General features: G+C 37.0%; 1 protein-coding gene across 3 annotated transcripts in view; it reads right to left on the bottom strand.

The window, feature by feature from the left end:
- Nucleotides 1–15,818, bottom strand: part of Lama2 (laminin subunit alpha 2) — a 579,970-nt gene that overhangs the window by 59,404 nt on the left and 504,748 nt on the right. For all 3 annotated transcript variants that reach the window (XM_075946853.1, XM_075946864.1, XM_075946871.1), the window contains 5 exons: nucleotides 13,360–13,476; nucleotides 11,334–11,516; nucleotides 6,903–7,057; nucleotides 2,001–2,144; nucleotides 1,052–1,185 (listed from right to left, as the gene is read on the bottom strand). In XM_075946853.1, the coding sequence (XP_075802968.1) occupies nucleotides 1,052–1,185; nucleotides 2,001–2,144; nucleotides 6,903–7,057; nucleotides 11,334–11,516; nucleotides 13,360–13,476 (733 nt within the window). The remainder of the gene's footprint in view (nucleotides 1–1,051; nucleotides 1,186–2,000; nucleotides 2,145–6,902; nucleotides 7,058–11,333; nucleotides 11,517–13,359; nucleotides 13,477–15,818) is intronic.

Below are 15,818 nucleotides of genomic sequence, written 5' to 3'. Positions count from 1 at the left end.
ATAATTTTGCCTAAAATTCTTTATAATGGATCTTAATTTGTTGAAGTAGTCTTCCCAGAACTGTAGGTCTCATTGTTTGTCACATCATCTTAATGTATAGAGCAAGTAACTAGTCTGCTGAGTTGTGCATACAAATTTGTAGAAGTACACTTTTAAATTTAGTTAAAAAAAACTTTGAAAGCTATTATCATTTTATTCCATTTTCTTTTTTAAGTGATTGATTTCTATGAGTTGTTAAATATGAAAATCTGGTCTCTTCTGAGACAAGCAGTCATAACAAAACTTCCCTAAGTCCCTCTCCCTTTTGTCTAATTTTGGTAAACTCTCTCTTGGAGGAGGCAGAGCTAAGTGGAACATGTGGGAACAAAGAATGGATTTGATCAACGAGAGTTCTTGAAAAGAATGAATCTCTTCTGAAAGACCTCTACTTTATGAGAATAAATGTCCTTAAACCGAGCAAAGTACTCAATCACCCCAACACTCACATGGGGGTGAGCACAGCTTTATCCTTTTTCTTCCCGCCCCCATTTAAAATAGCATGGATGAACCTCACACATTAGATATGGGACCCAGTATGTTGACATAGAATAGGTCTGGGGTTGCAGTTATGACATAGACTAGAAGGGAAACTGAGTACACAGTGATAACAGTGAAGATTTATTCCCTTAGGTAATATATATTAACAGTGAAGATTTATTATGCTCTTTTGTATGTTTAAAAAAAATATGTAGCTGTATTTTTTTTTTCTTCAGGTGAGGTAAGATGTCCGAGATAGCTTTTCTCTTCCCATTCCTGCTCTTAGCCGAAAACAGATTAAGGAGTTAGAATTGAAATAGATTCTCTGGTTTATACCTTGAAAGCAGATGTTTATCTAACAGGATGACAAATGCATTTTCTCACACATTTATACACATAGCATATAACCTTTGCACAAACACAGACACTCACACACAGGTATGCTATTGAAATGGCAGCAGAATTTTTCTCATAAACTAGGAATTTACTTCAAAACTTTGCCATCCAGCTATCTTAGTCTTTATTGAGAAGTTACCTTGAGGCTTCAATACGGTACCAATATGAGTCATCAATGGTCAAATCTGGATACTCTACACGGCCAACTCCAGATCCAACATCCCAGAGGAAGCTGACTTTGCCTTTACGCATTTCTATAGCAAGAAAGTCAATCTAGATCAAAGAAATATGGAAATGACATGCCTTAGAACAAAGCATTCTGAAAGAGGATGTTTGGGTAGTATTTTCCAATGACAAGTAAAATAATTGGAATGAGAATTCTTTCTAGTTAGACACAAGGTATTGTCTTTTGTCAGAGGTAGTTGTAATTTCTAACACAAGGCGAGACAGGCTCCCTCATGTGAATAGCAAATGCTTACTTAGGACACAACCAGTGTGTCTAAACACCTTATCTGCCTTGGAAGATTTGCATACATGAGAAGATAGGTTAACTTTGGTGGGAGAGTGTTTGCAGGAACAACTTGAATAACTTCAGCTTGAGTCATAGATACAACACATTGCAAGAGTTTGCCTTGGAGGGAAGAGGCAGGAAGGGGAGCAGAGAAAAATGTAGAGCTCAATAAAAATCAATTAAAAAAAGGAGTTTGCCTCGGTTAGAATTTATGTACAAGTTGTTATTTGCGCTTCATTAACGCGAAAGGTTATTTATTTCTAAATTTGAGAATAGGAAAAATCTTTTATTCTCATCAGTTTTTTCATTAAACTGATAGATCTGAAAATACAATGCAAAATAAATATTGGTACACTGACACATAAAAAGAAATGTTCCTGGAAGTAGTAAAGAATTATCACCTGTTCATCTTTCTAACTTAAATGACAGTGCAAACATTTGTCAGTAAGATTCTGAGATTTCAGACGTGAAAGGTACATGAGACACTCTAGAGGACCAGTTGCTAAATTCAACTTATTTCCCCCATTTATTAACTCCTTACCACTACACATATACAGTAGCTTAATATTAGACTTACAAATTTGGCACTTCCAAGATAAAAAAGGAGGTTGTCCGCAACAGGAGTCTTGACATTGACAACAATGTTATTGTAACTTCCTTTCTTGATTTCTGGTTTGTATGTTCGAATACAGTCACCTCCTGAAGACACAGATACTTTGATCTTCAAGAAAAACAAGACATAAAATCCTGTGAAACCCTGCGACTAAATTTCTTTGTAAGTTTGAAGTTCACCCCAAACCACCGCAAAACCATCATTACTCTTTTCTTTGAAGTAGTTTTCCAGCCACCAAATAGAATCATCAAATGTCCATATGCAGACATCATTATGTAGATTAGAGAGAGTACAGATAATTGGTTCTTCACTAGTGTTTTTCCAATGATTTGCTCATGATTCTTTCTATTGCTTGTTAGGGTGCCATTATTTTTGAAGCATGAAGCTAACCAGTTCTTACCTTTATGCCATTCTTTAAGACACTTTTCCAAAAGGGGTTTTATGCAGAACAAATGGAAATGATCTTCATTGAAGTTGTTTCAGAAAGATTTTTTAATTAAAATTTCAGTGATTTGGGTATCACTTTAAAAGGAACCCAGATTTTATTGTCTTTAAGAGGGCACTGCCAGCCCACCCATACTCTTACAGTTCAAAGAGGCCAAGAAGAGTTAGTTCTAGATCTTCTAACAATCAGAATATTAATCATTCCTCTCAGAATATATATTTCAGAATAAATTACACTTATTATTAGGTTAGCAGGAAATGAAATGGAAATAATTTCCAAATGTCTATCACTACTAATACATATAACAGCTCCTTTCCCTTCTCAATAGTACTTTAAAATTACTATAAATTGCTAAGAAAGGAATTCTTCTGTGAATAGAATGGCAGTGTTCCTGCCAATTTTTACTTCTATTAAAGGAGACTTCGTTCAGTCACAAATAGTACTATTTGATTATTAGATTTAATTTCTTTTGGGTCAGGTGCAAAATCACCATCAGAAATTGCTGCTGTGCTGGGTTGATAGTGCCTGGCAGGGAGAAGGGAAGATGTGAAACCTACTTTGCCCCTTGTTCTGATGTCTATCAGATTAGAGGTCTAGCCAGGTAACGTCAGGATGCCTACTGTCCTTCCCTAGTCGTCCGTTCCCATTTGTTCATTTGTTCCTGCACCTGTTGCTACTCACATAGTTTTCACATTTGAGAAAAATCAACTACTATTGTTGTTATCCACATAAAAAACTTGTTTAGACCTTGAATAAGGTTGACTAGGCTACTGAACTGCTCTCCATAGTTTGGTAAGGTCAGAGAGATCCCCAAGAGGCTCACGTTGGGTGTTGAGGGTGGGGAGCCTTGTAGAATTTTTCTATGGAAGGGGAAAAGTATCTGGAGGAGATCCTAGATGCAAAATGATTTATGTTGAAAAAAAGAAAATAAAGGAAGACTGTTTGGCTCTGACAAATAGAAGATTCACATTTGTTTCTGAGAATTTCCGGGAAAAGAACAAATCTAGTGGTTCTCCGGCTGACTTAACAGAGGCCTGTATTTGACAAGTGTCTCCTCATCTGGTCTCTAAGCACACTGTGTCTCTGCCTAGAGGAAACTATTCTGCAAAGGAACCGGCTTTGTGTAGTCACCTGAACTTGCACTGATCTAGGAAGCCATCTGGTTGTGCCTTCACCTCCTGCAAAGATGTGATCTAACCTGACAATGGATGGTTCAGAACTAGGGATCACCTTGGATCTCTGGATATTTGCTTTGTGTCCCTATAAGCTGATCTTGGTTGTGTAATTTCCAGTCAGGAAATTGATTCTTTGTTTCTCCTACGATAGAATTTCCCTTCTATATGGAATGCTGAGTGTAGTCAAATAAAATGAATTCTAGAACTCCTGAGGCAGGGAATGTACAGGCCTTACTCTGGAGCCAGTACTATGAGGCAGATGTGCAGCGTGAGTGGGGAAAAGTCACGCAGCAGAATAGCAGCTATGCAAAGAGGTATCCGGGGTCAGAGATTAAAGGGATAAAACATCAGAAGGGAAAGACCCTATAATAGAGGGTGGTTTGAAAAAAATGCAGTCGTCTGATATTTTTTAATGTTGAAAGAAAGATATAATACACAGTGAGTTTTGAGGAATTCACAGTGAATGAACCAAAACCTTCCTGAGAAAAGACGGTGGCACTGAACAAATTTAGAATCTGAGGAAGGTTATACCACCATTGATACCTTAAGAGGATCAAAGAGAAGAAGGAGTAAAAGATCTGACTGGCATACATGAATAGAATTAAATTGTAGATGCAGTCATACCTGGTGAAAAACCATATTCAAAATCATAGAGGCTTTTGATTAGCATTGGAAAGTAACTGTGTGTCGTTTTTTTATCTTTACATCATACATTCATTTATAGGCTTAGCTCTAAAGCCATGCTATCATTGGTTGAATCAGAAATAAATAATTTTTTAAAGAACACATTGAAATAATTCTCCTTTGCAATTGTGTGTGGATACAATGACTATGTGAAATATAGGGTGAGTTTCTGACCTTGTCTACAGAGCTGAGGCAGCACTAGATGATCGTACAGTTGTTGCACTAGAAGGGGTGGGTGGTGGCGTCAAATATGGAGACAACCCCAACTGAACTGACAAATCGCTGATTGAGAACCAAGTCATTGAGTGTACCCATTTCAAAACCAGGAATACTGAATCTTACTAGCATTTGCAACCAATGTACTCTATCGGACACTTTTCATATCCACGAAGTTCAATTCTCTGAAGAAAAGGACAGGGTTATACCCTATGCCCGATAATTTTACAAAGTCACCTGTTGCTCAGTTCTTATGAAAACTCACTAGTCTTTGCTGATTTTTATTTCTGAATATACACGAAATACCTGGAATATTCCAGTAGCCCAACTGTTTACAAGTAGATCATAGCTACAAATTTATTCTTGAAAATACCATAATTCGACTTCCAATGGGTGTATGGCTCAGTGGTAGAGCATTTGACTGCATATAAACAACTTAAACTAGTTCAATCAAAACATAGCATTTACACATAGTTTTAAAAGAAACCCCTTGGACACATCACTTTTGCAAGAGGCATGAAAGTTCGGAAGTGCAAATATTCGGTTGGAATGTTCAGTTCTGCCAATTACTATGTTCTACTGTAGCTCATGAAATTACCACTAAGAAGTCAATGTCTCCAAGGTGTTCCTGGCACGACATTATTCACCAGCTAATCACCATAAACACAATTAAACTTTGTTGGATATCTCACTGCTCGATAGAATGGATTTGCACTGCGTTTTTCATCTGGTAATTAGGCCATTCATTTAAACACAGTATGAGTTACTCAATTATGCAATCAACAGGCTGAAATAAACTACCTTAAAATAATCACACTTAGTTCCTTAATTAGGAAACATCTGACTGGGCTGGCAAGATAGGTCAGTAAGTAAAGGTGCTTGTTGCCAAACCTGACGACCTAATTTTGATTCCCAAGACAAGTCTTGTACCATATCCCCAGAGAGCTGCTGAGGCTAGGCAATGTATGGCAGGGTTAGAGTTTGGCAAGGATGCCCTAAGATGTTACTGCTTGAATCTGTGAAGATAAAACCTACGTTACAATGGAGACCTCAGGGTGTTAGCCATGCCAGAATCATAAGATGTCCACCGACAGAAGCTCCTGGAATGCAGAAGAGCCAAAGAGAAAAGCTGTATGCTGTAGGGTACAGAGAAGGAGGGGATTACCCAAGCCTTTTGTAGGTCAGAATGTTCCATTACAAATGTCAGATGCTGGACATGGAGCCTCAGGGTACACTCTTTGCCCTGCTGTGTTTCTGCCTTGCTTCAGTCCAATTATTCCTGCTCAATCTTCCGTTCTTCTCCTTCAGAATGGAAATGCTTATCCTGCATCAATATTTACTACAATTATGCCTTTTTTTCCCTGTCATTTTATTGCGGCTCACTATTCAGAGTTAGTATTGTGTCACAGAAAATTCTTTGCAATATAGCTGAAACTGCCAGAGAATTTGAGAATTTGAGTTTGGGTTGAAAGCATTTTACCTGAGAAAGCAAAGCATCTAACAGGTATCTAGGTGGGAAAAGTGATGTATTTGATCATCAAGTTCCCAACGAGTAGAGCTGTGATACACAGCCATCTATAATGAAATCTGATGCCCTCCTCTGGCATGTAGGTGTGCATGCATGTACATACAGATGGAGCACCATATATATATATATATATATATATATATATATATATATATATATATATATAATAAATAGATCTTTAAAAATAAGCAAAAAATAAAACCAAACAAATACATCTAAAATTTAAACATCGCTGTCCTTTAGCATTTATTTTTAGAGAGGTCTATCTGTCAGACTAGTCTTCTAATTGGGAAAATATAAGGCAAAATTTCAGGCCAGATATTTCCTATTTTTACTTCATAAATATAAATAGAAATACAACAAGAAAAGTAAGTTGCTGAGGTTTTTTAATAAGCAAAAGCTATATATTGTACCTAATTAAAATAATGGTTCTATTTCTCCTACTGTTGTTTGTGAATTCAGGTTGCAGCCCACTCATTGGACTTCTTATATTTTTCATGAGTAAGACACTCTCATTGTTCCTTTAAGTATACAAGAATAAGCTTGTTTGGTTTGTGTTGTTTGTTTTAGTATATTAAAGCACCAACAAAATATTACAAGCTTCCTAATTTTCAAACGGTAAGTACAGTCTATCATTTTTCTTAAATAGTTTTGAAATTTATTGGAAAAAAAAGTGTTTTTGCTTCTTTCTTCCAAAATAGCCTTAAGTTCAAGAGGCCAGAGATTATTTATTCAGCAAACTCACTGGGGAAGACTTTCCCTCTGGGAATAATAGTAACCCTTACTAGTAGCTCTTAATCCAGAAAATAAGATCTTACAGAATTGGCTTGTTTGCGGGCTTGGTTAATCAGTTCCTTTATTTCAGAGATGTTCTTCTTTAGGTTATCCTCAAGTTCCTTGATGGGCTTGAGTTTGTCTATCAGCCGATCAGCTTCCTGTTCTAGATCTTTCACTGTAGCATCTGCATCTGCAACTGCATAGAACAAAATTATCATCTGCATATTTGGGGTGTGCATGTACTGCCCCCCCCAGCCATAGGTGCCAGGACAGCAGTGCATTTATTAAGTTATTCCATTTTATACGTGGGACCAAAGCAAGACCATGATGGCTGACAGGGTGCATGAGGCCAGCTGTGAATATTTTAGTTGAGATTAAAGCAGGCCAGAGATGTTAGAGGAAGATCTTGGCTGTGCGATTGAGATGAAAATTGGCATTAAAAATAGAAGATCTGATAAGCGTAAGCAGTGCTGACCTTTTAGCCTTCAAGCTGACCTTTACAGGATAGAATTTATTCATAGAAAAATGAAAATGGGGTGTCTTTAAAATATCACCTGCTCTGCCTCCTCACAAACCACATTAAAATCCAGGTTCTTGTGCAGAATTGTTTTATTTTTTCATTTTTTGCTCGTTGTCTTTCTTTGCACGTGGTTCTGAGAAGGAGGCTGTGGAGACACAGCTTGACGAACATTACCTTGTTGAACAACACTTAAGACTGAAGGCCTCTGTTATACCTTAATTAAATCGTTCAAACTTCATTTCAATCCAACTCTATATTGGTTGGATTCATATTACACTATCTTTTTTGTAGGTTATAAAAATAGTTGAATACTTACAGTGTTGAGAGGCTCAACCTGAAAAGGGTTGAAGGTTATGTGACCTGTAGATGTGTAGTATGTGTTCACATGGCAACGGGGTAAGGTGGGGGTGTTGGGTATATAAAATGTGGAAAGCCAATTCTTTAACTTCTGCAATGCTGGCAGTCTTAATCAAACTATGTCATCTGTTATCTAACTGAGTTCGCATTATTCAGGTCTCTGCTATTGTGACCCTGAAGAACTCTTCAAGGTCCAAGGCCATCAGCCCCGCTAGACTATGAAGAATCTGCTGCTTGCCTGGTCTTGGGCCATTGAGAACTAGTTTTTAGGATTGAACTCAATATGCTTACATGGACAGAAATAATCATTCCATTTGCTTTGGTCCATGCTGAAGCCAGAACCCAGGGCCCAATTCTTGATAGACAAGCAGTGACCACAGAACTCAGTCCTCATTCCACACACCAGCATCTTTAAACTGTATTTTGAGGTAGGAGAATGGGACTCATGCCCATTAATACAGGCTGTATTCTTAGTGGAATTTAAAAAGAATTTGCAGCTGTTAACATTTGTAGGGTTACTAGATCAAGACTCCAGTGTTTTGCTTGTTCTTTTTTTTATGTTAGCTTGTTCTGGAAATGCAGGTTGCCTGGGTCAAAGCCCTTGTCATACGGGTAGCATGACATTGCTATGCCTATGTTTTCTGTAATTGTCTGGTGTTCTTTTTTTATAACCCTCTAGTGTTATTTTATATTCTATAAATTATTCTAGAATTGAGGAAAATGGAGTTTTACAGCTAGATTCACAGAAAGAGAAAGAGGAGTTAAGGCTACTAGGGCCAGGATAAATATTAGACCCATTTCTCCTAAATCTCCCAGAAGCCTTTTAAAATGCTTCAAAACGGAACTGGAGGTTTCCCCTCCTTCCTTTGCTTCTACTTTCCATAGCTGTTTAAATCATATGGAAACTCTCTTCCCATATCTGTGAGAACTGACTTGTCTGTGATCTCAAGTCTAAGGCTTCTTAGTTAGTAATGTTTGAATGTGTTCTCATTCTCTTCCTTAATTGTCTGGGTAAGTAGATTTTAAATATCTTCTCCAATTAGATTTTAATAAATGGAGGTTTTCTGGAAGATTATCATCTGTATATTGTAGGCTCTAAAATTTACCAGCATGGCGTTTTCCCAAGTAATCGCTTTTCTATTATATGTTCCCATTTATCTACTTCTATTGCCCTTCAGAATCACCTAGTTGTCATTTATTTCTCAAGGTTAAGCCGGCTAATTATCTGTCTTATTATTTTCCATACTCTAACTTATTAATTGGTTAGCGGTTTTTTCATGTCAGTTTTATTTTTCCAACACACTGAGCAAAGTCTTAAGACTTTTCTTCATTGCTTGCACAGTAATGCACTTCTTCTATAATATTTTCCACAGAGGCCAGCCTTGATCATATTCCTTAGATTTAGATGTTTGATTTTATTATCATTTCCCCTACTTATTTGTAGTGCTGTGACGTTCTGCCCAGACTCTGAAATGTTCACGAGACAATATTTTTATAGTTAAGTGAGTTGCTCACTTGTTTACAGTTTTTTATCAAGAAGAATTGTTTAGAACCCATTTAATTATGAGAATAATTACTTAAATGGAGAGAGGGAAAGTGAGCTTAGTGGGTGGCAACAACGTAGTCGATCTTAGCTACTTTAACCCATGTGCAGGGAGGACTTTTGAGCCCAGTATATGAATTTGTACTTTCAGAGACACTGTAGTTTTTCTCAATCTGTTGCAAAAGCCAATTTTACACTTCTATGTGGATAAGATTCAAATATTTCATTAGGTTTCCATAGCACTAGTAAAACATTTTATGCCAAATATATCTGCATATTAGTCTCACTGGAGGGACATTCTTTTCATGTATCTACTATTAATTGGTGATAGTGGAAAGAACAGCTGTGCAGTGTTTAAAGCAGGCCCCATATATGGTCACATGCAAACTGAAGCTTTTTGCAATAAGCAGAGAAGCATTAAGTTTACTAAAAAGCATACAAAAACATATACATACTTATTTCTGCAGGTAATTTCATATGGAAGTAAAAAAAAAGAAATTAGAAAATTCCCGAGAAAATATTTTCTACAGGTATTATAAAGTAGCAAAAAGTAGCACTTTTAACTAATGTTCTTTATAAATACATTTTAATTCAAGTAGTATTATCAGATAAAAGAACATAAAAACATAATTAAAATAAATTTCATGGAAACAATTTGATTCTTAAAAAAATGGGAAAAATGTCCTTTAGCAAACTGTTCACAAGGAAGGAAATGTTATTAAAATAAGGAAAATATTTAATTAATATTTACCAATAAATGTTTCTTTTAGTGGAAGATATAGTTAAACCAGTAACAGTGTTTTGACAAAGATATCATCAGCTGAACAACCTCAACTAGAACAAAATGGTATCTTAAATCATAGCCTAAGTGAAATAAAATAGCTAATTTACTCTTAAATCTGTTTTTTCCTAATTTGGAGAAATGTTGTGGTGTATCAGAAGAGGTAACTGTTCTGTTCAGCTGTTGCTGAAACACGTGGTACTGTTTCTGTGCCTACATACAAGAGAAGTAAAATTTATGTTTCTCCCCTCTCTTCCTTGAAGAAATGGAAAGGAGTTGGTCTTTCTTCATCCCAGATCTGAAGTATATCATTTTTTGTGCTGATTTCCTCCTTGCCCGGGAAGCTGTCATGAGCATTCTCCTGTGTCACCGGCATAGCCAGGTCTCATTCATCATGGCATCCTTAGCATCCGAGTTGAAGTGGAGACACTCAGATCTGCATCCACTCTAAAGTCACCACCATTCTGATACCACTACTCCTGTCAGCAATCCCAGAAATGTTCCTATGCCTTAGAAAAACTCTGATAGATAGTCTAGTGTTGCTAAAAGCATAATAATAATAATACCAAACCCAACAACAACAACAAAATTCCACAAAAAGCAAAACAAACAAAGAAGAAACACATTTCTTTAGGGAAATCATATACCAAGATGCTATCTTATCCTGAGATAAAAAGGGAGAATACTCTAAGTACTACCAACGTTGGGTGACTAAACGTAACTAAAAATATAAATCATTACACTTAATTCCCTCAGATTTCTCAGTAAATTTGATGCCATATCTGAGCGATGCGAAGATTCCGTCGTGACAAAGTAGCTAAATGCTTTATTTTCTGGAAATATTAGTTGGCTGGACTCCAAATAATATATAGGGAGAAATTTCAGATGTTGGTGCATCTTAAGATGATGATTTTAACGGGGCAGCTTAGTGAATGTGCCCCCTTAAACTCTACTGTTCTATGCACCTCCAGTCCTAAGCACAGTCACCTGTGCATAACTGCACTTTCACTCACACTAACAGATTAAAATGGGGCACCCACATATCAAAAGCATGTAAACCTCGAGAATTTCCAGCCTCCTCCTGATTGGGTGAAATTAAATTTAAAAGGCTCCCACTCAAAGCTCAGAGAGGTGGATCCTGAAATGGCAGGACCTACATTTTTCACAACCATACCAGGAAGGAGAGGGCATGAGCTTTACGGTTTCATCTGGATCGACCACACGGTGAGACAAAATCAATGACATTAGCGCAGCGAGAAAGGAAATCTTACTGTTTTTGGAAGGGTCTTTCACGACGGCATTCGTTTTGGCCACGCTGTCTGCGAGTTTATTGTAGTTTTCCCTCAGGCCGTCGAGGTTCTGGTGCAGATCTTTAACCTGGGCCAGGACAGCTTTCGCTGTGTCGTTGGCTTGTCTGGCTTTCTCTTTGACAGCTTTCAGCTTAGCCGTCGTGTCTGTTGGTACAAACGGGCACGAGAAAGAAAACAAAGAAAAGACATGGGACGCGGCATCCACGCTCAGCAGAGAGAGGCTGTGCCTGGCTGACCTCAGGAACACATTTACACAGGGTAAAGGCTGAACTGTGTTTCAATCAGCTGTAGTAAATGAAGCAAATTCTTTAGCTAAATTAAATTTTCCCAGAGAAATTTGTGATGAATACATGATTAGTCTTTAGGGGTATATTGTGATTTGCTGCTGAGCATATTCAAGGGAGGAATCTATACACATGACTCATGTAGTTTCATCAAAACTAGAATTAAGATTTAATCTGTATATCCACGGGAAGAAAATGAATTTGTTTTCATTTTGGGATAGAATTTTTGGGACTATTAGAGTCTATGAGTGTTCTATTTTTTTTTTTTTTGCATTGACACTTCAATAGATCCTAAGTAGTCAAGAGGTTCCATGAAAAGTTAATAAAAGTAAAGTGTATTTAAATTTTAATATTTCCTACATTGTATACATATGTGTCCTTATTTCTGAATCATAATTTGAGCGTAACATAGTTCTGGTGGTTTGGATATAAAATGATGTTGAAGGTTCCTGTGTTGAAGGACTTGTCACCAGAGTTGAGACTTTGGGAAGCGTTTGAACCATGAGGTCTCTGCCTTCATTTATGGATGAATCCACCAATAGATTAATAATTTGATGGAATATTGGGGTTGGTGGAAATGTGAAAGGCAGGGGCAGACCTGAGGAAGTGAGTCACTGAAGATATGTGTTCGAAAGGTTTATATGATTCCCCGTCTCCTTCCTCTGTCTCTCTTTCTTTGCTTTTGGGCAACCCGTGAGTAAAGTACCCTGTCCTTTGCCACACATCCCCACCACTGTGATACTAGGTCTTACCACACAGCCGTATTTGAGGAGTCAGCTGTCTGTACACGGAAACCATAAGTCAAAGTAAGTTTTTTTCTTTAAGTTGTTTAAATCTGTTTTTTTTTTAATTTCAGAGATATAAAGTGACTAACACAATTGTACAAATAGATCCATGGTTGTGTGTCTGTACTGCTGGGAAAGGCCATAGGCTGCGAAGATAAACTGTAAGGTTCAAATCTCATAAACATCACTTTAGACAATGGCCTTTAGTATTCTGTTTCTCAGCTTCTCACTTGCAAAGTGAAAGTAACAATTCTACCCACCATGGAGAATAAGCATGAGAGATTAGCGTGAGATTACACATGCTTATCAAATCATATTGATTAGTAAGTCCTTATAAATCAGTGTTGCCTAGTAGGAAAATATAAAATTAATATCCCTAAGAGAATTTGCACTGTCTAGAACTAATATCAAACAATAATTCCAAATAATTTTAATAGGCTGCATGATATTACAGAAATGGGTTGACCACTACCTGCTTTTGAAATCTGAAATAGCTAAGGAGGTCACTTTAGCCAAGCAAGGCATCAGAAATGGCCTATGCTCTTGTCTGTTGTGAAGAGACTCTCATAAATTGTGATTTATAGTAGTACACTAATATAGAGGAGAACAATCCATGTATGATTTTACTCTTTCCCACTAACTGCAACAAGCATGGCAATATAATAATATGATGTCAATATCTTCCTTGATACAATATGTTCCTATGCATGCCAGCTAAAGGTAACAAAGGATAGCGCCATCATCTTGTTAAATTGTGAAATGTGGTTCTGATTCTCAAAAGAATAATTCATAATTAAGAAAACCTGCATCTGCTATTTTATGAGAGTAGAAATGTGATGTTAGGAAAGTGGTCAAAGCTACCAGGATTCTTCCGTAGTTCCGATCCCCTGATGCGGAGGGCAGGACTGCGAGGCTTACCATTCGGAATGACTGACAACTTGCCCAGAGTGTCATTCAAAGCTCTCAGGAGATCACCATTTCTAGCATCAGCAGTTTCTAATCTGGTTTTCAGGTCATTTAGATCATTGTGGTTTTCTGTGAACAAAAGACAAAATGACTTATATTATTCTCGAACATGCGAGTTCAGTTAACTTTAACACATAAATAACAAAAAGCAAGAAATATATACTTCATTTGTTGCCATCAATCCATCCACACACCTCTGCATTAAATATAGATATCGTGACCATTTGGTATTTTAGACTATTTAGCCATGCCATTTTCCTTTTGGTGTCTGGCTTTTGTGACTTAATTTTATGGTTTCCTATGAGTTAGAAACCTTCAACACTCAGCCTTTAAGTGCATTTTGATGATATTCTTTTGACCTCCCTCCACTGATTTTTACATATTCAAATTATATTATCAGAAATGGATCATTGGGTTAGCTTTTCAAAATCTTACATATATATATATATATATATATATATATATATATATATATATATATTCATAGATAAGAAATCCTATTTCAGTAAACATCACTGAGTATTATTTTGAACAGAAAAAAAATTAGAGCAAAGGAAAGCAAAACAACCCAGATAAACCCGTCATTTTTCATAGAGAAAGCAATATTTTTACAATTTCCCTCAAAAAGACTTCAGTAAAGCTTTTTTGTCTTGCTACATTAACTTTATATTCAAAAACAGTATTTTCAAGTGATGATTTAATATTAAATGTGTACATATTGGCTTCTGGATCTTGTTATTTATATTAGCACCTTTTTGACTTTAGGTTAGCTTTCATTGTAATAAGAACTATGAGGTTTAGATTTTAGCAATGTCAAAAACTTTGAAATCACTTAGGGGGAAAGATTAATTCATGGATATAAAAAATGTGGGCTTAGGATCTTGCTGAGGACCCATAAAAGTAAGCAAATGTGGTGGTCTGAGTGAGAATTGCACCCGCCCTCCCCAGTCCAATAGGGTCAGGTATTTATTTGAACACTTGGTCCCTTGCTGGTACTGTTAGTGAAGTTAATGGAACCATTTGAGGAGCAGCCAGGCCTTGCTGGAAGAAGTTTGACACTTGAGTAAGGCTTTGGGAGTTTTTAGCCTTGTCTGACTTCCAATTCATTCTATTTCCTGTGTGTGGATGGGAACATCACAGCAACAGAAAGAGTCACTAATGCAACATCTGAAGACTGAAGGAGTTACCAGCCCTCTCTCCTTTTGTCATTTATAAATGATCAATTAAAGTGAAAAAGCAAATTATATAAAGTTGGCTTCACTCAGTAACATTTGCCACATTTGCAAAGAAAATTATGTGTGTGTGTGTATGTGTGTGTGTGTGGTGTGTGTGTATGTGTGTGTGTATGTGTGTGTGTGCATGTGTGTGTGTGTATGTCTGTGTGTGTGCACATGCACAAGTGTGTGTACCTACATACACATGTGCAAACCTCTGCAGAAGCCAGGTGTCAATATTGTATGTCTCAATGAATCTGGACCTTGTCATTTTGGTTAGACTAGCTGTCCAGTAAGCCTGGGAAAACTTATTTCTATTATCCCATACCAGGACTAAGGTACAGTAGTGTTGCTACACCCCCAGGGCTTTACATGGGTACTAGGGACCCAAACTGAGTTCTTTATGTCCATCCTTTATCCACTGAGCCTTCTGTTCATCTCTTTTGATAGTTTATTATATCATAATGTTCATTTCCTTTGGAGATGCACACTTAATTGTTCAAGATAGCTTAATTGAGATAAAAGGCAGACTCTCCAAAAAGGAGGTACAATGAAAAAGGACAAATAAGAGGGGATTTTATAGTCTCCTTGAAAGGACTGGCCAGCATTTTGTAATAATGATAGGGAACTGTCTCTGCGTTTGTGATCTATACCATATGCAATGCCTGTCAGTTCTAGGCAACTACTTCCGTTCTCCCTTGCTTCATGATTTCAGGAGCAGGGACTGACAGAATGAGTGCAGCAGGTAGTCATGGCCTTCTCGCCTCCGCTCACACACCTGCCTTTCCTCATGCCTTTCCGTCTATGTCTCTCCATTTCCCTTTTCCTTTTTTGTTACAGTTACAGAAGTGAGAGGAGATACATGGGAAGAGTCTATGTACAAAATGATAGGCTCAGTCCTCCATGTAATTGAAGATAATGGTAAGAATGCAGGAAAGGTAGGTTGCAATCGATTCAAAAGAAAGAACCAGTTGTAAAATCAAAATACTCAACATTATCATGATAAAAGAACCTTAAGCAAAAGAACCAAATATAGTTTTTATCTATCACCCTAATAACATGCTGTGGAACAAAGCACTTCCAGCACTTTGGATATTAGACAACAGAGATGAAGGTTCAAGGTGAGGATCCACTTTATTTCTACAGGTTATATGAATGAAGGGTATGGTATCATCAGCAGTAGGCTTATAACATAAA

Source organism: Microtus pennsylvanicus, chromosome 1 (assembly GCF_037038515.1).
Source record: "Microtus pennsylvanicus isolate mMicPen1 chromosome 1, mMicPen1.hap1, whole genome shotgun sequence".
Classification (NCBI taxonomy): domain Eukaryota; kingdom Metazoa; phylum Chordata; class Mammalia; order Rodentia; family Cricetidae; genus Microtus; species Microtus pennsylvanicus.
Note: the sequence above shows the minus strand (reverse complement) of the source record. Positions and strands in the feature narration are given on the sequence as shown.